Source organism: Dendronephthya gigantea, unplaced genomic scaffold (genome assembly GCF_004324835.1).
Source record: "Dendronephthya gigantea isolate DGI-Jeju-01 unplaced genomic scaffold, DenGig_1.0 000135F, whole genome shotgun sequence".
In the NCBI taxonomy this organism is placed as follows: domain Eukaryota; kingdom Metazoa; phylum Cnidaria; class Anthozoa; order Malacalcyonacea; family Nephtheidae; genus Dendronephthya; species Dendronephthya gigantea.
The window spans coordinates 360,072-381,083 of record NW_021163145.1 but is presented as its reverse complement, the minus strand read 5'-3'; the positions used below and the strand labels follow the sequence as shown (position 1 = coordinate 381,083).

The window sequence follows — 21,012 nt, the reverse complement described above, 5'->3', positions numbered from 1 at the left end:
TTGAAGCGTAGCGGTGTAGCCAGCGAGGCAACTCGCTTTGACAATTAATGCAAATTTGAAATTAGCTATTGTTTCCGCAGATAACACAAAAACATAAAAATAACCACAATAATGTCTATGACCGGGCTTGCCAGATTACTACGGAATAAACAAGGCCCTGTGATGATTAGGCTTGATGAGTTGTGTCATATCATTATCTATTGTTTGGATTCGACGCGACTAAAATGCGACGGCCTAACTTGAATACGTTTTTCGCCCGCTGTTTCCATTGCTAGTAGATACACCTTTCATGCCTCGCGCCATATTCTATCTAATCTCTGGTCATGCAATTTGTTTTCACTACGCGGGTGATTAATAAATCCACCACGAGTACTCTGTCGACAACATTATAAATAAATGAGACTATTTTATATTAGATATCAACGAATGCCAAACAGATTCTCCATGTCATTCCAATGCTACGTGCAATAACACAGATGGATCCTACACCTGCACATGTGATTCTGGGTATACTGGAGAGGGCTTTAATTGTACAGGTGAGACATGTACAACACCAGTTTTAGGGTTTTCCAAACTACCATTTAATTAGCCATTTCGCAATCGAGCAGAGTACTGGTCCCTCCAAACTGTCCATAGATATTTTGCGGTTCACGACTCAACCCAGTACCCTGCTCAATTGGGAAATGGCTAATTTTTATCTCAGTTAGTTGCAAAATGCTAAAATATAATATAACTAGAAATACATGAATGCAGCAACCCCTCGCCTCGGTTAAACGAAATTAGTTAAGCGTAGGGATGGTAACAAGATTGTTAGAAAATTTATGTGGGTTGGGGGTTTTGAAGGGTACATGGTATGCGAAAAATAGAAATTGAGAAAAGTATGGAAATATTTTTCTGCACGTGGAAGCACTGTAGTCATAGCAACTCGCAACGGCCGTATATTTTTAAAGAATCAAAGTTTACCCTCATATTTTTGTGAAAAAAATGGTAAAAATACGACAAGATTCTTACCTTTTTCTGGAAGTTAAGTTACTCATCTATATATCAGTGTTATGGTTAATTATTTTAATTATTAAATGCCATGAAATATAACATCAGACGTCTCATATAACTTCCGAGGTTTTATGTTACGCTTCGATTGGCTTTTGCACGGGAATGTTTTGATTTTATTTTCTTTTTGTGATTATGAAAACAGAGTTTATAAATGAAATTATAATGTCGTTTATCACATAACACATTCAGATTTATAGTGAAATACATTTGAGAACATTAAAGTTGTGTTTACCACAAAAGAATTACTTTTTAAAGCTGTGTCGGATGAAATATTATCAAGTGTAAAATCCTCCGACTTCATTATACACGGTGAATTCGGTTGAAAATTTGGTCTTGTTATTTGTTAAACCGTGAAAAGTTCTGACCTCATTCGAGTTTCCCTCTAATTTAGTAAAAATACATATATTCTATATTTATGAAAATATAAATTTGTAAATTTCATAAAAATTTTGCTAAATGACCGTTATTCATTGACGTTTGAAAATACAAATTTTTGTCTCGACCAATCAAGAGCTTAGTAGTTCACACTGGCGCATGCGCATGACGTAGAAGACCGTCCATGGCGTGAGGTCCATTGCATAATGGCGGCCGACTTTGATTTCGCATTTGCATATCGTGGGTGTAAATATCCGAGCGGAATTAGTACCCTCACACGGTGCTCCGCATCGGCTCGGGGATTATGTCAATAAACCATTACAATTACAACCTTATTATAAAATTAAAAAAGGCTAAATGTATAATGGCTTATAGTAATTGTGTGTATGACTCAGATGTATTAATATAATTGGTACTCTGAGTTACGAACCAGGCGATTTTTTAAAAATCATGGAACTTCACGTTTGTCGGAATCCAACGTTTGGAAGAGATACGACATTTCGTAATATGTTATATTTTTGAAAATATGAATATCAAATATTTAAACCGCGTTGATTTTGCACCTTATTTGGAAAGTATTGGAACATAGATTCTCCTGTCTTTCCTGCAAATACATATTAGGATATTTTATTCTTACACGTGATTCTGGATTTGAATGTATAATGTTTCATGATGATAAAATTACCAATCGATCATTTTAGATGTAAATGAATGTGAAATATCTTTCCAATGCCATTCCAATGCAACGTGCAATAACACAAAAGGATCATACATCTGCAAATGTAATCCAGGGTATAGTGGAGATGGATTCACCTGCATTGGTAAGACTATTCAAATAATATAACATTTTTGTTAGTGTAAGGCATGCTGTAAATGTAATGAAGTATTACATTTTTAATTTACTAATAATTTTAGATGTTGACGAATGCCAAACAAGTTCATTTTGTGATTCTAATGCGACGTGCAATAACACATTCGGGTCCTACATCTGCAGATGCAATATTGGATATACCGGAAATGGGTATTTCTGCGCTGGTAGGATTTCTCAGGAAATTTCTCGCATACTATTACAACGAATTGTTTATAAAAAATCAAACTATATTCTTCCTAGATTTGGACGAATGCCAGTCAGAATCTCCTTGCCATTTTAATGCCAGATGCCATAATACAGATTCCTCTTACATTTGCACGTGTAAATCGGGATATAGTGGAGACGGATTTTCTTGTACTGGTATGACTATACAAATAATTTAGATTCTCGAAAGTGCGTTAACCGAAGGGAAACGAAATGTTGATGATTTTACTATTTCAGATGTGCACGAATGCCTAACATCTTCCCCATGTCATTCCAATGCTACGTGCAACAACACAGATGGTTCTTATATTTGCACATGTGATTCTGGATACAATGGGGATGGATTTAACTGCGCTGGTAAGTTGACGCCTTTTACTATAATTCCACATGTTTTCATGAATTCTACATTCCAATATTTTTTCGATACAACCACTGCTGTTTGTAACCGATTCGCATATCTTTTCAAACTATTTTGTATGGAGTATACATGGAGTGTGCATATGACCTAATCCACCTTTCCGACACTCTCAATCACGTGACCCTGCACGTGTTAAAAACAACAGCGACTCGGACAAACAAATCGGACAAATCGTATAGATTAGTATAACGCGCGCGTTAAATCGGTGAAGAAAAATATAATATTTTGTGTTTGTGTTTGCGAAAGAAGAAAGAAATCGCGGAAATAGTCGGAAAGGATCTTGTGTGATTGTACATTGTAGAGAGGCTGTTATATTATAAGCTGAAAAACGTCTTAAAATCAGGGACGGCTGTGATTATTAATATAAAATCATGGTGAAAAGATGTGCTTGGGGTACTTGCAACACGGATTCTCGTTATCCCGAAAGGTTGATTAAAGACGGAATACCTGTAACGTTTCACCATTTTCCTTCGGAAAAGAAATTTAAGGAAAGGAGAGATGCGTGGATCCGTGCTTGTTGTCGTGCGGATACGTTTGTTTGTTCGAAGGACAGCTACATATGTAGCTTACATTTTGTTGAGAAGACAGGGCCAACAGACAAATACCCTGATCCCATTCCAGCCACGGCAACCAGGGACAAGGTTTGTAATTTGTAATTTTTGTAATCTTACGTTGTACTAATGTACTTGAATCTAAGAGCTATTTAAAAATTTTGCGTGTACGTGCATAAATTTAATCCCAAAATAAAATGCAAATGAGAAGCGTTGGTAAATCATGCATTATGGTATTAGAATATCGGTGTACGTTTATAGATTAAACGTCTTCGCAAAAAAAGAAAATCACCGACTAAGAGATTGGGCTATGGGAAAAGATTTAGGACAGAATCGGACGTATTAGCTGCTGAGTCAATGTTGGTCCTTTCATCTGAGGAAAAGTCGACTGGCAGAGATGAAGCTGTCGATGCCTTACTATCCTTGTCAGCTAGTATACCAGAGGGTTTGGTAACAACAGCACAAGATTCTGTTCATGAGGAGCAGGAATCATCAAGTGAAAAAGAGGAAAAGAATATTAGACCGTTAGACTGTGCAACCCAAGTAAGCTGGTGACTTTCACTGTTAAATTTCACTGTTAATTTATATATTATTTGTTATTGTATGTTACATAATATTTTATAGTCCATTTTTAACTTGGTAATTTTTCCCTCATAGACTAATGTTACATTGGACCATATGAAGGCTTTCACTGATAGCCAGATGATATCTCATCCAAAAATGTCCAGACATTTATTCATGCAAAACGTAGAAAATCCTAAGAACACAATGCACTATACAGGTTTGTTCAAAATTATAACTTTTCAATAACCTTATATGAAGGAAGAATAATAATTTGTCATTTTCTAATATTTATTGTTATATATTCAAGGCTTGAATATAAAAGTTCTTCATGCACTTCATGATCTGGTCAAAGACAAATCAGAGAGAATGCACATGTGGAAAGGGGTTAAAAAAACAAATGATAATGATCTTGATGAGCATTACCTCAAGGTTAGTGGCCATGGTAAAAATTGTATTGCTAATACATTTAAACTAGCCAGAGCAATTTCATAATGATCAAATTTATTTTTCAGCAAAAATGTAACCTCGCAGCACTGTCATCATGGGAACAACTGGTGTTAACAATGGTTAGATTACGTCGTAATTTAACAATTACTGTTCTGGCAAATTGTTTTGGAATTTCAAACTCAAGTGCAAGCAGAATCATCACTAGCTGGATTTTGTTTTTGGTAAAAGAACTTGAATTTTTAGTGGATTTCCAACCGGTATCTCAGTTATCTGGGATAACACTTCCTGAAGCTTTCAGGGGAATTCCTAACTTAAGAGGCATAATTGATTGCACAGAATTTTATGTTGAAACACCACATCGTTTGCCTAGCCAGAGGAGCACATATAGCAGCTACAAATCAAGGAATACTTTCAAATTGTTGATTTCAATTTCTCCAATTGCACACATCAATTTTGTGTCCAATCTGTTCTCTGGCAGTATAAGTGACAAAGAGATTGTAAGACAAAGTGGCTTTTTGGAAGCATTGGAACCTGGTGATGCTATTATGGCTGACAAGGGATTCAATGTGCAAGATCTATTTGCTCTTCGTGAGACAAAATTGATTGCCCCACCAATAATGAGAAAGGGTGTAGCATCTTCAGAAGCCTCCACAATGACCAGAAGAATTGCAGCATCTAGGATTCATGTTGAGAGAGTAATCAGAAAATTGAAATGCTTTGGTATTTTAAGAGGTATCATGCCATTGACATTGAAACCTTATGCAAGTTCAATTGTCAAATTGTGTTCAGCTATTGTAAATTTACAACAAAGCGCTATTAAAATTTAGTACTTTTATTCTTCATATGCTTCATGTGTATTTCATTTTATACTTTTTCAACAATAAAAGAGACTCCAAATGCTTTTTTAACATAGTACGCTTATCTTCAGCTTCTTCTGGCTCAAACCATCTATGCTGAAGAGAGCAATAGCCTTCTGGCTCAGATTCATACTCATCCAACTCCTTAATTCAAGGAAAAAAGTAGTTTAGTTATTGCAAACTTATATCCAGTAGATTAAAGTTGCAAAAAGTTGCAATATACCTGCAGAAAATACTTTAAGAAAAGTGATATGTAAATGCCACAGTTGTTGCTGTTTAGTGGTTGCTGTGGTACCTGTAAAATTAGTATGATGCTTTAATATTGATGTATCATGTAATTCATCAAAATTACCTCAAACAAAACTGTTCATAACTTGATAGTATAAGAGACTTATTAAGATATTAAGTGTATTGAATGCTATAACTGATACCTTCAATGCTTTGCAGGAAAGATTCGAATACTTTTGCTTCACACCAAATTTTCTTGAAATGTGTTCCAGGAAGCTTAAAAAGAACATATAAAATTTCCAAAGTTGGCAAATACTTTATTAATTAATAGAAATTCACATACATGTACATATTTTAAAGGCATGAACTATGCATTATATATGATATGAAGTAACAAACCTAATGATGTTAGTAGACTCAGTATTCCTCAAGTTATCATCCCATGTTAATGAGTCCATGACCAAAAGATGCCAAGGCGTGATCACAACTAATAGCCAATGTTTGCTAGGAAAGTTTGATGTACTCATTAAAAATTAAATTATAAATTACATTATAAAATTTAAATTCATTAAATGATACATTACCTTCTATTAATAGGAATAACTAGGTATTCATCATTGATCAGTCTTGGTGGAAAAAACATCTCTCCTTTTATATTTCGTTCAATTCTAGAAAATTACACAAGAATGTTGCATATATACGTTATGTCAGAATTTATATGTGTATATATTTAAATTTGTGCTCAACATTGGCATTACTAACCGTGACAATTTATTATTTCCTTCTTGTTCCCCACATAGAACAGTGTAGAAAAAAGTGCTCATTATTTCAAATTGGCAGCTTAAATCCCTGATAAACAAAATGCTACGTAAGAATTCTATTAAAATCATAATGAAATGGCTCAAGACGTAAATTTACTTACTCCAATAAAACTGATACAATGTTGTCATTCAAAAGTCCTTGGGGTTTCAAAGTTTCAATGCAAGCTTCATAGACATCAACACCATTACATCGAATAGATAATTGGTCATGCTCTTCATTATTGTGCTTATCAGTTTCATCATCATTGTTATGTTGGAGGTTGATGGGATTAGTTTGTGGAACAATATTGGTTGCAGGAACACCATCATTATATGTTGTATTCTCAACATCCATTTCTTCTAAAAAATGTTTAATATAATAAATTTCAAGCACTCTAAAAAGGACCATAGAAAAGACAATGATAATCTATTGTAGATTATTTATTTGAATACAATGTATGGTACCTGTTTGTAGGTGAACATTTGGGAGTTGTTGCTTGAGTAAACATGGTAAAACATGGTTTATCCAAAACTTCTCCAGCTTTAGAAGCACATGTTTTGTATAATTTGCATTATATGGCACCCTCACAATCCAAATACCTTTGTTAGTCCATACAACAAAGTCACAGTTTTCCAACTCCGCAACAAACATTTGAATTTGAATTTGGCAATAATATCTGCTTGATTCTTTCAATACTAAATCACTTTTGATCTTTTCTCCACCAATTTCAGGAGTAAGAAAAGCTTCTTTAGGAGTAATATTCTGGTGCTTCCAAGGACATTTATACTCCACAACGACATCAGGGCAGTTATCAGCGCAGCCACATGACCGAATGTTATCCAAACTGGCACCTATATAAGGTTTCTTCTTTGATAACAACAGACCTTTGGAAACTAGGGACAACTTACAGTGGTTTTTAGATTCCACCTTATGATAGCTCTGGCGGGCACTTTCTTCATGCTTTAAACCCCAACCTCTGGGGTCTGATGGTGCTTCTTCTGTGGTATTGGCAGCTTTTGCAGTGGTTAATGCTTTGAGTAAAGATAAACATCTCTTTGTTTGCCTTTATCCAGGCTGTTTTGCATGGTAAAAACTCTATATGCAGTGGATCCAGAAATGAGGCCCATCTTCTGTTTATACCATTCATTGCATGTCGATTGCCCTAAGGTTAACTCATTTACTAAGTTGATCTCCTCCTGGCTGTGTGTTAAATTGCTCAGAACATCTTCAGCTGCAGCTTTGGTAAAAAATTCTTGGCCTGATTGTTCAAACAGTTTAATAAGTTTTTCATTTATAATTCCATTTCCTGAAGAAAGTTCATTGGGTTTAGGCACACATTCAATGGAATTAGTTTCATTCTCGTTTCTAGGTTCCTTTTCTTCAGCTGAATGTTTATCTTTTTCACCATAAAGCTTAGAAAGTAATGGTAGAATAGCTGAGTTGCACCCACTACTCTCTAATGAATGTGTAAACTGTTTTAGAGCCTCGTTTGTTGGACAAACTTGGTCGTGTTCGTTTCTTAAATCGGTATTTATATGTTCAATATAAACATGTTCTCGCTTGGGCTTTTTTAAAGGAAGATCACAATGTGAAATCTGCAAGTCTTTAACATCACAAGGCTTGCTATCAACAGTTGGCTTCTTGGTCCAAACACATGGCATACTTGTTGGGCTGTCCTTATCGCGTGTATTCAGTAAATCATCCAAAGAATACATGGCTGCAGCAATATGCTTGCAGCCACCATCGCGACCTCCCTTACACCGGCATCGGGCTTTCAGAACACTCCCTCTGTTTGCTCCTTTACCTTCAAGTATAAACCAGCAATCGTAGAAAGGTTTTCCTTCATCTGTCTTATCTTTCATAGCTGGCTTAACTTTACCCATATACAGGTGAAGTCTTTCATTTACCAAAGTCTCGGTCAACAGTGATTCGACATATCCGTCCTGGAAAAGACGATATTCGTCGAACGATTTATATGCCGCCAATCCTTGTTTATCGTATTCAGTTGAATGATAAATAAGATAGTTGAAAATATCATACAACCCAAACGGCGGCGAGTCTGCGAAGTTGTTTGCCAGGTTTTTATGAGATGTGAAAGGGTTATCGATTTCCATTTCGTTGATGTAAAACCTCTCGTTGTCCAAGGTTTCTTTTTCTTCGAAACTGCGACTTAATGGAATCATCATTTTGTTTACGGCAGTCGCTATTTCCACTAATGCAGGTTTTAGGTATCCACTCACACTAACACCGCGATTTTGCAGATACTCTTTTAGCTGTACAACACTCATATCCTTGAAGTTTTTCGGCCCGGAGTCATTAGAAGACATATTTCTACCTATTTCCGCGATTTCTTTCTTCTTTCGCAAACACAAACACAAAATATTATATTTTTCTTCACCGATTTAACGCGCGCGTTATGCTAATCTATACGATTTGTCCGATTTGTTTGTCCGAGTCGCTGTTGTTTTTAACACGTGCAGGGTCACGTGATTGAGAGTGTCGGAAAGGTGGATTCACGATAGATTGGTGGTGTGTATTATAATACGTTAAATAAAATATTGTTGAAAAAAAAATGTTTTGTCATCTCCATTATCCAACACGATTATGGTCCTCTTGCGAAGTGGCCTTCGATAAAGTTATACAGGCTCCAAAAGTCTTTCCTGTATACTCATTTTGAACGTTTTTAGATATTGACGAATGTGTGGAAGATGGACCGTGTGGCTTCAACACAATATGTACAAATACTGATGGATCATACCGATGTGATTGTCAAACTGGTTATGGGGGAACTGGAATAAATTGCACGGGTAGGAGTTGTGCGTATACGTGTATATATATGTAGCTATTTCTATATTTAAAAAGCTTTTTTGGGAAAGATTGTTTGCTGTTTCTGGTCGGGTATGGGTTTCACTTTGTTTGTGCAAACGTCCATACATAAGCATTCTTTTGGAAATCTGATGTAAGATTTCATTTAAATAGGGAAAATATTACTGGAGAACGAAATCTGAATGCTCGCACAAAGCCATTTTTAGAATCTCGGATAATTAAAACACACACACAAAAAAGCGCTATCGCGTGTTGGTATACTAACAGTTTTCTTGCTAAAAATATCCCAATAAAGGCCTTCTTTAATCGCGCACCCAATATAGAGTTATTATATCCGACTGAACACCGGGCATTAACTATAGCTATTTCATACCTGATATTTAACCTGTTTCAATAAATATTCCTTCCCAACTTTGTTCAATTCGATTTTGTTTTACATTGCAGATATTGATGAATGCATTTTAAGCCTTTGCGATGTGAATGCCAACTGCACAAACACAATTGGTTCACACCTGTGTGAATGTCATACCGGTTATGAAAAAAATGGAACAAGATGTACAGGTAAACCTAGAATAATTTTTGAGAGTTTGGAATTCCAATGTTGCTATATGTGCGAAGACGAAGTTATCAGAGCAATTTATAAGAGATGTGCCAAGTATATCAGTGTAAAAAAGGGTGATTATTTCTAACTTCAACAGATGTCAATGAATGTAAAGATTCTCCGTGTGATTTGAATGCAAACTGCAGTAACACTGTTGGTTCATATCTTTGTGAATGTAAAAACGGATATGATGGAAATGGAACTAATTGCACAGGTCTGAGTTGTGACTTCTCTTTTGGTAACTATTGACTGAGGTGGAGCTTGGTACTGATTGCACTATACCTAAATATAAATTACCCACCACAAAAACGTTTTAATGGTTAAGATGCGGAATCACTGACAATGTATGTGCGATATGTTTGAAAGTGCATAATATAAGAACGAATCTGAGCAAGTAGTGCAGAGACGTTACTAGGGCGGGGGATTAAATTTTGGGCCTCTCCTGAGAAATGAGGTGAATCATTGTTACGTCGTCAATAATACCAAAAATCTGTATGTGATCTTGCCCATCGAAATTGTCCAGCATTAATGTAAAAAAACCCTGCACAGAATGTTTTGCATGAACTTTGTTTCGATTCACACTGCCAGCCAGGATCCACCTAGATTTTTGAAAATGAAGTGAGCCGCCATTCTTAGTATATTACTGATTTTACAGATGTGAATGAATGTTTGGAAGCTCCATGTGGCTTTTATTCAATCTGTACAAACACTGAAGGATCGTACGTTTGTGGATGTCAAATTGGATATGAAAGAAATAGTGCGGAAAGTACGAATTGTGCAGGTAAAACTATGCACTTTCCTTTTTGAGAGTTTGCAGAAGAACCCTCTTTGTTTTCACATAGCATTTTTCCTTTACCTGCGTTTAACTTTATTCGTCTAAAAAAGGGCGTAAGTATATATTAATTGTATTGAATTTATGAATCATATAATATGAGGTACTTATTATTCTGAGAATAAGAAAAATTGAATAGAAAAATTTTATTTTTCTTCCTTCTTTATTTTTTCAGATGTTGATGAGTGTGCAATAGGCCTGTGTAGTTTAAATGCTAACTGCACAAACACGAATGGTTCATATTTTTGCGTATGCAAAAATGGTTATGAGGGAAATGGGAGAATCTGTTTAGGTAAAAACTCCGCTATCTCTATTCTGCGCTTATTTTCTTGTCTTCTCTTCGAAAAAGATGCAAATAAAATATGTAATATAAATGTATATATATTTATATTTTTATATTTTGTTATATTCACAAAGAAATCTCTTCACTTAAGAGTTTGCTATTATAGGTTATATAATAGCAAATTCCTAAGTCAATGAAAGCTTCCAAGAAATTTTTGGTACTTCAAGTAAAACATTTTTTATAGATTATAATTATTTATATAAAATAATGTATACAAAAGTACAACAAAAATGCATATTTTTACCATATAATTACAGGCAGCGTGCAAGTAAGTATTATTTATTCTTAAATCGCGTTTTCGTTCTCGTGGTGCTCACGCGTGTTACACGAGTCTACTCAGTCTCTTATTATGGCAAGGTTGGCGAGAATTTTTACTACGTTTTCCTGCTGAAGTGTTTTACGTACGACGATTTCAGTTTCCGGAGATGTATTTTCAACGATGGCTTTAAGTGAAGGTACAGCGATATTCTTCCGTCAAGTGCTTTGCCTTTGCCCTAAACTTGGGAAAATTTTACAAACAGCAAAACGTCACTGGCTTATAATCAATTTTGATAACTTGTTTACTATGCCATTTCCCCTTGTTATTGCTTAAACAGCTCTAAGGCCCTCGTATTTCACCATACTGTAGGCGAATCTTTGGCGATGCTGACATAACTTTACCAATAGATTCACTTGTTCCTTTACTCCAACATGAAAATGAGAAAAAAGAATGGCATATTTCTAGTCGAATCGACAATTTCTTCCTCATAACTTAGTAAAAACTTCTGCACCTAATCATCTGCAACATGTTGAATTTTGGCCTACCCACAGAATCCACAATTTTTGTAATCCTATTTACATTCGTTTGACGATTTTTTGTAGGTATCAACGTTTTATTACAATTGTGCAGCCGTGCACCAGTACCTGCGTCTTGTCAATTTTTTTGGGCGACAATAACACATGGATTTTTGATGGCTTAATTTGTTTTGCAGATAGTTGTGAGTGGCGTGTTGGGCATAAACACCACTGTCTCTGCTCGGTGCTGGTGAGATAATGAAATATTCAATAAATATAGTTCTAAATCTAAATCGAAATTTCTCGAACTGGCTGCGCTTGGGCGATTTATAATTCAAATTCCTCGTATAAACATGACATAGAGGAATTCTCACCACGTCCATTTTTAATTACATTCGTTTGAAGATTTTTTGTAGGTATCAACGTGTTATGACAATTGTGCAATCCTGCAGCAGTACCAACGTCTTGTCAATTTTTTGGCGCGACAATAACACATGTATTTTGCAGATAGTTGGGAATGGCGTGTTGGGCATAATTATTAATTATAAGCTTATTTATTTCCGTGAGTAAGGTATAGTCTATTTATATCGACTTCTTCTTAGAAAATTCCTCCCAGACATTGTGCCATTTTTTTCACAATGAATTGCCATTTTCCAAATTCTATTCCTGATGGAAAGACGGCAATTACACATTTTCGAATTTTATAGTTTTCGGTTGAAAACAGGCAACCACACTTGTGTAATAACTTAGTAATTATTAAAACTATTCGAGCGGCTTTTTGCCATTACAACTGTGCAAAAATGTAAACAGTAAGTATGGCATGCAAAGTATCCGAAGAATGTATTCAGTTTATCGGCATGATATCTTAAACACCGCTGTGTCTGCTCGGTGCTGGTGTGATAATGAAATATTCCATATAATTATATAGCTCTCAATCTAAATCGAAATTTCCCGAACTATACCTGCGCTTAGGCGATTTATACTTCCCAATAAATTATGTCGATATGTCGATAAATTATGTTCCTTATTTAATTTATTACTCGGAATATTTTGTGAGTAATTCCACTAAATGAATAGAGTGTATAATACAGTGCATGGTTTATTAAATAATATACCAAGGAAGTAAAATCAATCGGCAGGGTGCCTGCTATTGCTTTACATTAATCTGAAAATTATTGCTACCATTCTTCTATTCACAAGAAACACAACGAAGCTAAATCTCGAAGTGAAATTTTACTTTTGAAAGGTAACCTAAATATGAATGCTTTGCAAAAGTCATTTTCTAGGACAGACATTAGTTAGATATACGCCGCTATATACGTGCTTTAAAATAACTTATTTTGTTTAACGTTTGTTTGGCATACGCCAAGTTTATTTTAGTTAATGTCATGGATCATAATCATAAAACGATCATTTGATAGTTAAAAGTATCTATAAATTCCTTGTGCTATGACTTTGAAAACACTGTTTCAGTGTGTCGTAATGTTTGATTGCAAATAATATCGTAATGGACGACTCGCGTTTTAACTTCTTGCACCGGCGATAATAAGGGCACTTTCTGAAAGAGTATATAATTTATTAAGATTAGTGAAACTCCCAATTTTGGCTGCGAATTGTTGTAAATTACGGAAAATATAGCCATGCGGGGTTGACAAATTTTGTGTACCTTTGTATTACGGCCGGAAGTGTTATAACACATTCCCTCACGTAATACAAAAGTATAAAAAATTTGCCAACTTCGCATTGCTATATTTGCCGCAATTTTCATAATTTCGCGGCCAAACTTCGCATTTGCACTAATTTAAGTACGCTCTTTCTAGCTCTCGTGGTTTATTTCCCTCTTGTTACTCCTATTAAAATTTAGTCCTAAGCGCAAGTTGTCCTTTATCATAAAAAAAGTCTTATAGTCTGGAATTTTGGTTCTCGGCGAAGCTAATAGCCTAATATAGACACCTTATAGGATATAACAACACCAACTGTATGTAATGGCAACGGCTGGTGTACAATAATATTTATGTACCAGCACATAAGACTGAAATGAGTGTTACAAAGTTCAAGACGTATTGTATACAACGGCAAACCGAACATTCTAAAACGCCAACGCGTAACATGCCGCGATACGGAAGAATAATTGAATAAATTCCTTAACAAATCTGAAAACTTAGGCTTATATCATATAATGCAGCGTAAATTTATTGGAGTATCCGGATGGAACGATCCTATTCCTAATGGTTATACTTATACAAAATTATTTTTCAATAACAAAATTTGGAAATTTTTGAGTTTGAGGTAATTTCAATCAATAACTTTTAAGGTATTGAATAATAAACTGATATAATAATCTCTGGGCAATTTAGACATGTGTGCAGCTTCAGATCGTTTTTCTGCATGGTATATAAGACTTGGGGCCTAGCACTTTCCAGCTCAACCACAAGCATATAAATTTCTGGTTGTTTATTTTGTTTTTCCTAGAAGTGATCGATACTCCTTATGGGTAATCAATGGTTTCTTTACTTTCTTTTGTTCACTTTAGGTAAGTTACGTTAGACCACGCAAAGAATGGTTTAAGCATAATTGCATGCTTAAAAATCCCAAGTTGTCGAGCTCCAAATTAATTGGAGTCATGATACAAAATTATTAGAAATTGAACTAAGATCCGATAAATATTATTTGCACACCTGCCAAAGAATTTTCGTCTCTCGGTAGACGAGTTCTCGCATGAATTTTTCCAAGAGAAAGTGACTATCGCATGAATTGATGTGAAACAAACCGTTTAATTTACATCAGAAACTAAAACTGCTCTGGTTCATATATGCATGATCTATTACATATTGGCGGACAGCTATGAGCTTGCATTTTTAGTATATAAAGCCTGTTTTCCACTTGGCGGAATTTTGACACGCAGAACGGAATTTTTCATTGTTTTTCTCACAAAAGTTCTGCGTGAAAGTGCGCAGACAATAAAAAAGTCCGCTCCGCACGCAAAATTCCACCTAATGAAAAACCAGTATCAGAGCAGATTATCCATCGCCGGCCCAAGGCATCTCCATAACAATTTTGTCCGCATGCAAAGACAACAACCCAACCTTTCAACCACCACTAATCCTAAGAAGCAGCGCCGGATTAATTTTTCCAGATTCGATCAAGGACATATAGCTCACAAAAATATGAAAAAAATTGTTTGTATCTGCATGGAAGTGTCTGAACTCCCTATCACGATCAAGGTATTATTTCATCATCACGTTGATTATTAACCTTAGAAATCTCGGAAAAGACCTACTATCTTTCTCGCAATATTTAGCCCATTGAAAATCCAGACTTCCCCCTTTGCTCTTTTTGTAATCTGGCATTTCTAATATGTAAATGATGAAAACGCAACGTGTCAAACTACCCACAATAGCGACCCAGTACGAAACAGACGCTTTCATCGCATACAAAGTCTATAAAGAACAGCGGACAAGCAAAACTTAAAATAAACAAATGTAGTCACATAGTTCTGAAGAAAAGGCTCTAATCACCGATTCGCAAAATAGGCAAAATTTATTTATTTATTCGCTTTTAATGACATCAAATTCATTTCATTTATTTTATTATATTTAATTTATTTATCTGTTGGTGTAAACATCCCGAATCAGTACGCAGTGCAGATTATCTGTTTGTTTTCACTGCTAAAATCTTTAAATGTTTTGCCAATGTATAGAAAACAATGGAGCTGAAATTGAATACATCTTTTATTCAAACGCCACTCACATTTCCTACGTTTCTATTTATGGTGGAGAATCTAAAGCCTTGGTAAAAACACCAAGCGCGACCCTTGCTTACGACGAACTGAGCTACCGTCTTTGGTATTATAAGGACGGTGAAAAACTGTATAACTCAAATTTGGATGGGAGTGATTTGAAAAAAGTTTCGGTGCCATCAAATTTCGGTCCCTTTGCTGTTGATGCAGCGAATCAAAGTATCTATTATCTCACCAAGACTGATTTTAACCTTAAATTTATTGACTATGATGGGAACGACTTACCAGATATTGGTGTTTTACCAAACAATGATTTCAGAGATTTGCAAATCGACACCCATAACAGGTACATTAAAATTTCAATTTCAATTTGATATATATATATATATATATAAAATTATATATATATATATATATATATATATATATATATATATAATATTATATATATATATAATATATATACTATTTATATATATAACTATTTATATAAATATGTGGTTAAAAATTGAACCTTTAAAATAAGTTTGGAATTTTTTTATGTTTTTAAAATTCTACTTGACCACGGCAGGATTTGAACCCGCGGCCTTCGGTATACTAGTCCAGTGAACTCTATATATATGGAAGGCTCGCTCTAGTACATTGCGTAATCTAAAAGTGAAGCCAAACATGGCTGATCATGAAGGCTGCTTGGGTACCAAACCAGACCTCCGCGCACGAACGGTTAAAATTCAATATGGCGGCAACGTGTATGAGTGGAATTCGGTCAGTTTTGTAAACACAACAAATATACGGCATAAGTTACCTCTCTAGAAAGAATAACATTGCCAGGTAAGGTTGCAACAAATTGTATGTATTCAATTTTATTAAAAAACATATTGCATGGCTATATTTATAAATACATTATTTGAAGATCGATTAGTTATTAATTAAACTAAATCATTCGTTTCGAAACAAAGTATATTTGTTCAGTTGGTGCCTTTTACTTGTTGGTTTTCCTGCTCTCACAACATTTTCATTGTACCTTTTTGCATAGGTGAACAGTCTCAATCTGAAAAATTGATCTGCAATGCATTTAACAAACCACACACTGTGGTTGTCAAATAGTGTTTCACTCAAGCAATACCCATGGCTTTCCTGTTCTATACCGTTTTCAGCAGACTTGTAGCTGACTTCTTGTAACATTTTTTCTTTCAGCTTCTTCGTATTGGAGATTTTGTTATGGTTACCTGATGACACATAACACTTGAATACTTGCTCTGCACTTGCCACAACTTTAAGAGTAAAAGGTGAAGAAATGTGAAGGAATGAAGACCACCTTTGTTGATAAAGGAAGTGAATGATGAGGCTTTGTCATACATGTCAATGATGTCATCACATGGTTTGTAGGTTTGCACTTGATTGTGACTGGCTGAGCCTGTAATGTCTCCAATACTTTGTGAACAGTGTATTTTCTTGAGCAATTTTGAAACTATGAAACCAGAGATGTAGTGTAAGACATACATGGCGAACTCTGATAGAGGCTGCTGTAAGTGCGTAATCAATGATTCCATCTCCACGTTTTGATCTTCTTCAACTAAAATTGGTTGTAGGTTTCTCTTTCAGAGGAGATGCATGCTCCCTGCTATGTAGGAATGGGATGACTGAATGCTGATCTAGGATCTGGTAGTTGGCGTTTGTTGAAGCTGTGATTGAATTCTTCAGTAGCATATGTCGAAGAGTGTACTTCAGCTGAAGGCAGTTTGGATTGTTGTTCCATCCTCCTCTGGAAAGAATACAACTGAATAAAAGCTCAATATGATCTTGGGAATACTTGTAGGTCAGAAGATATTTGAATGGATTAGTTGGTTGAGTTAGCATCATTGTTGCCATTTCAATTGTGGATTTGATGGTTATGACGAACCCCAGAATAAAGGTTTTCCTTTTATGTTTCATTAGCAACTTGCCATCAGCTGACTTCAATGAAAGCAGATAGTTTGCAATCATCAAAAGTTCTGCTTCCCAGTGATTCTTACTGATTAGCTTCAAAGGCTGCTTAGTGCCTTTCCCGAATGAACTTCTTCTATTAAGAATATCAAAGACTTTGTCCACATTGCGAATGAATGTCACCGCTGCTTCACTCCCTTGAAATCTTGCATCTTTTGTTACGATGTTGAGGAAGTTGATGGCATCAGCAACAGATGAACTCAAGGTCTGTGCAGCAAGGTCTACTTTCATCCTGTGGGTCTCATATTTGATGTGGTTATTTGTCAGTTTATTTCCCAGCTTCAAGCCATGATTTTGCTGTATTTCATTGAAATTCTCCAAGAACTTCCAGTGAATGCTTTCTTTTTCCACAAATATTGATCCAAGGCATGCCAAAGAATTTCTTGCTAGCTTGAGCATATGACATGGATCCAGAATTACAAATACATCATAGCCAAGTAAAGGGTGTTTGACCTTAGTTACTATGGACATGTACATGTACTCCAAAGATGCAGCCAAGGTGTTTAAAGGTAGTAATGTTGGGTGATGTTCCACCAGATGTGATGCACCAAACTCGAAGACCAATATCTCCTGAATGGATTAAGGCTTTCTTGATAAGTTGCGCTTGAGTAATCGAGTTAAGTTTGTCCGTTAGAAAATATGCAATTGGACACTTCTAGTGGCTGCGTAACCCAACCAGAATAAAGACCAAGGCTTCAGATGCAATAACATTGGAAGGAGTTTTTATGTCAGATGGGCCATAATTTACAAAACCAACATATTCGTCATTCTTGGGATCCCATATGGCTTGCTTTCGAATTGACATTGCGTCAAAGACTAAACAACAGTCCCTCTTTTCTGCTGAATGTCTCCTTGATGAAGCCAGGTTCACATTCCACAGAGCTTGTCCAAATCTTGATACGGGATGGAGAAGGAAGTGGTAAGATTGTTCTTAAATACTGGTAAGCTTTAGGGGAATAAAAATTTACAGTGACAGCAAATTCTTTTACTTGCTCATTGTATCTTCTTCCACTTAAGGCTTTGGCCTTTCCATTCTTTAGCACATTGTTGAACAGAGATAACTTGAGGCCATCAAAACTATTGTGCAGTAGTGCAGCTTCATCTTCTTTCACCGATGATTTCGTTTTCAGGGAGTTTATCAGCTGTTTCATATTATTAGCCTTTCTCTTCTGTCTTTTGAGCTTCTGCTGTAATACTTTGGTTCTTCTCCTTTGAACTTTCACCAAGTCCAAGCGACTTCCAGGCAACGTTTTCTTTATTGTCATGCGATGTTCTCGAAATCTTTGTTTGAGATGTTCACTTGGATGACATGCAGGATCTTTAAATTCTCGTTCTTATTGAGTTTTTTCTTGATGTAGTAAAGTATCGTACTGTTTAACCAAGGCAGGTGGTTTAGACTTCGAAATGTTCTTGTCGGTACAAATTTCGATACTGCACCTAAAAACACATTTTTCCATGCGAACCATGCAATCCTCGTTAATGTCGCCGTTTGGACTAAGGTCGAGAGATTGAAAGTTTTCGTAGACCGTCAAAGTCAGAGTATCGGTCGTCAAACACTGTCGTCTAATCTTTCGGAACGGCATGAAATGCATGAAAGGAAGAAGTCGAATACACTAGCGTTATGATCGGTTGAAAGGTTTGAATCACTTGGTTTTAAAATTTGACGTAACTCGGTCGGGTACATTGGTAATAGGGAGCTTTAGCAGTGACTACGAGTACAACTACGCGAGTACGAGATTCGTCATTCTTGCGCGTTGTTTGCTTACGCCATCAGCCAAATCTCGTAGTCGTTGGGCTTTTGAGTACGAGTTTTTTGATAAATTTCGTACTCAAAAGCCCAACGACTACGAGTTTTGGCTGATGGCGTAAGCAAACAACGCGCGAGAATGACGAATCTCATACTCGTAGTTGTACTCGTAGTCACTGCTAAAGCTCCCTAATAAAAAGTTCAAGAATGTTTTCGCCTTTGGTGGGAGTTGTGTTTAGTTGCTCCAGGAAAATGTCATTTAATGTTTGATATAAGAGTTCTCACTTACGTCAGTTGCGTCACTAAAGTTTTCTTGTAAGTTCCGTCTTGCGCGCGGAAAACTAAAATTATTTTTTGAATGACTTGCGCAAACAACTTGGAGGAAAGTTTCAAATTTATCAATCTGGTGGACGATAACGTGATTATATTAGCAAATTCATGTCTTTCGCAGTTGTAATTTCTGCCAAAACAATCTCTAGATCGTGATTATGCTCGATTTCACGCACAGATTTAAACACAGAGTTTTTGACTTCCAGTAAAACACCACCGCCCCGCGTCTTCACGATCTTTCCAGACAGTACATTAACCCGGGTGTAGAATTTCAGAGCTGTAGATCAGGTCAGAGAGTTAAGTCTCACTAACACCGACAATGTCCAAATCTTCGGTGTAAACAAGGTTTGGAAAACGTTCGAGATTACTTTCCGTTATGTTGTCAGTTTTAAATTTAACTAAACTTGTCAAACTTCTTGCGTTTAAAACGAGACCTTTTATGCTACAAATCAAGTCGTCTTTGGGTCCCCGGTTGATTTCAACGTCGCCTGATAATTTGATGAAAAACACCGCATACAAAACGTAGAGAATAAGCGCACTCCAAGGATCAGTTTCAATTTGTTAACGGTCGCTGTTTCGAAACTCGTCGACAATTGCAACATTGTACAATCTTATCAGCTTTGTGACTTCTATGGACACATATATGCATTTTGCCCCGTGGAAATACTTGTGGTTGCACAGGTCTTTGGATGAAATATTCCAAAAATTACAACTTATAAGTATGCAAAAAGTATCAATTTTTTTGATTAACCGCCAAGATGGCGTTTATGATTACCAGTCTTTTCTCGTTCGTGCATGCCCATAAATAACATAACAATGCAATTATCATGCATGGGATGGAATTTTTTAAAAAAGAAAAATAATTTCAGTTTTATTTCGATCACAAAATTTTAAAATAAGCAATAACACGATAATGAGGCTCAGGGGCCAAAAGCTCGAGCCTCGTTCTCACATTATAGCTTATTTCCATACTTATTTTTCAAAATTATAAAAGTGGTTCTAAATTTCATATGACAATTATGGGCTATTCTACTCGCCATCATTCGTGTTAACTGTTAAACAATCGAGTTTAAACACCCAGCAATAGAAGTGTATAAATCCCCCTCCCCTAATTCAGTGTCTAACATCGCCCCAGTTTGAATATCAGTGACTGCAAAATCGTGCTGCGAGAGTTATAACGGGGTCTACTTTTGATATTCGATCTGTTGGCGTACTGAATAATTGTTAAGCCGAGAATCTTTAAATAAGAGACGCAATTATTCTAAATCTATTTACATGTATAAAATATAAAATGATCATCCTCCAAATTTAAAACAGTTAGTTCCATGATTTTTAATGAAGGCGATTCCCTCTAAATATGATCTTAGGAATCGTGAAACTGATTTAATACTACCACAATCAAAGAAGGAATTTCTTAAAAGAAGTTTAAAATATAATGGAGCTATCCATTGGAATAATTTGCCTA

General features: G+C 35.7%; 1 protein-coding gene across 1 annotated transcript; it reads left to right on the top strand.

The window, feature by feature from the left end:
* Nucleotides 1–111: 111 nt before the first annotated feature.
* Nucleotides 112–14,243, top strand: LOC114536410 (latent-transforming growth factor beta-binding protein 2-like). The gene is made up of 12 exons (XM_028557766.1): nt 112–202; nt 417–536; nt 2,130–2,249; nt 2,344–2,463; nt 2,540–2,659; nt 2,741–2,860; nt 9,057–9,176; nt 9,640–9,756; nt 9,894–10,010; nt 10,452–10,577; nt 10,804–10,920; nt 14,218–14,243. The coding sequence occupies exons 1-12, from the start codon at nt 112–114 to the stop codon at nt 14,241–14,243; spliced, it is 1,314 nt and encodes a 437-aa protein (XP_028413567.1).
* The last annotated feature ends 6,769 nt before the right edge of the window (nt 14,244–21,012 follow it).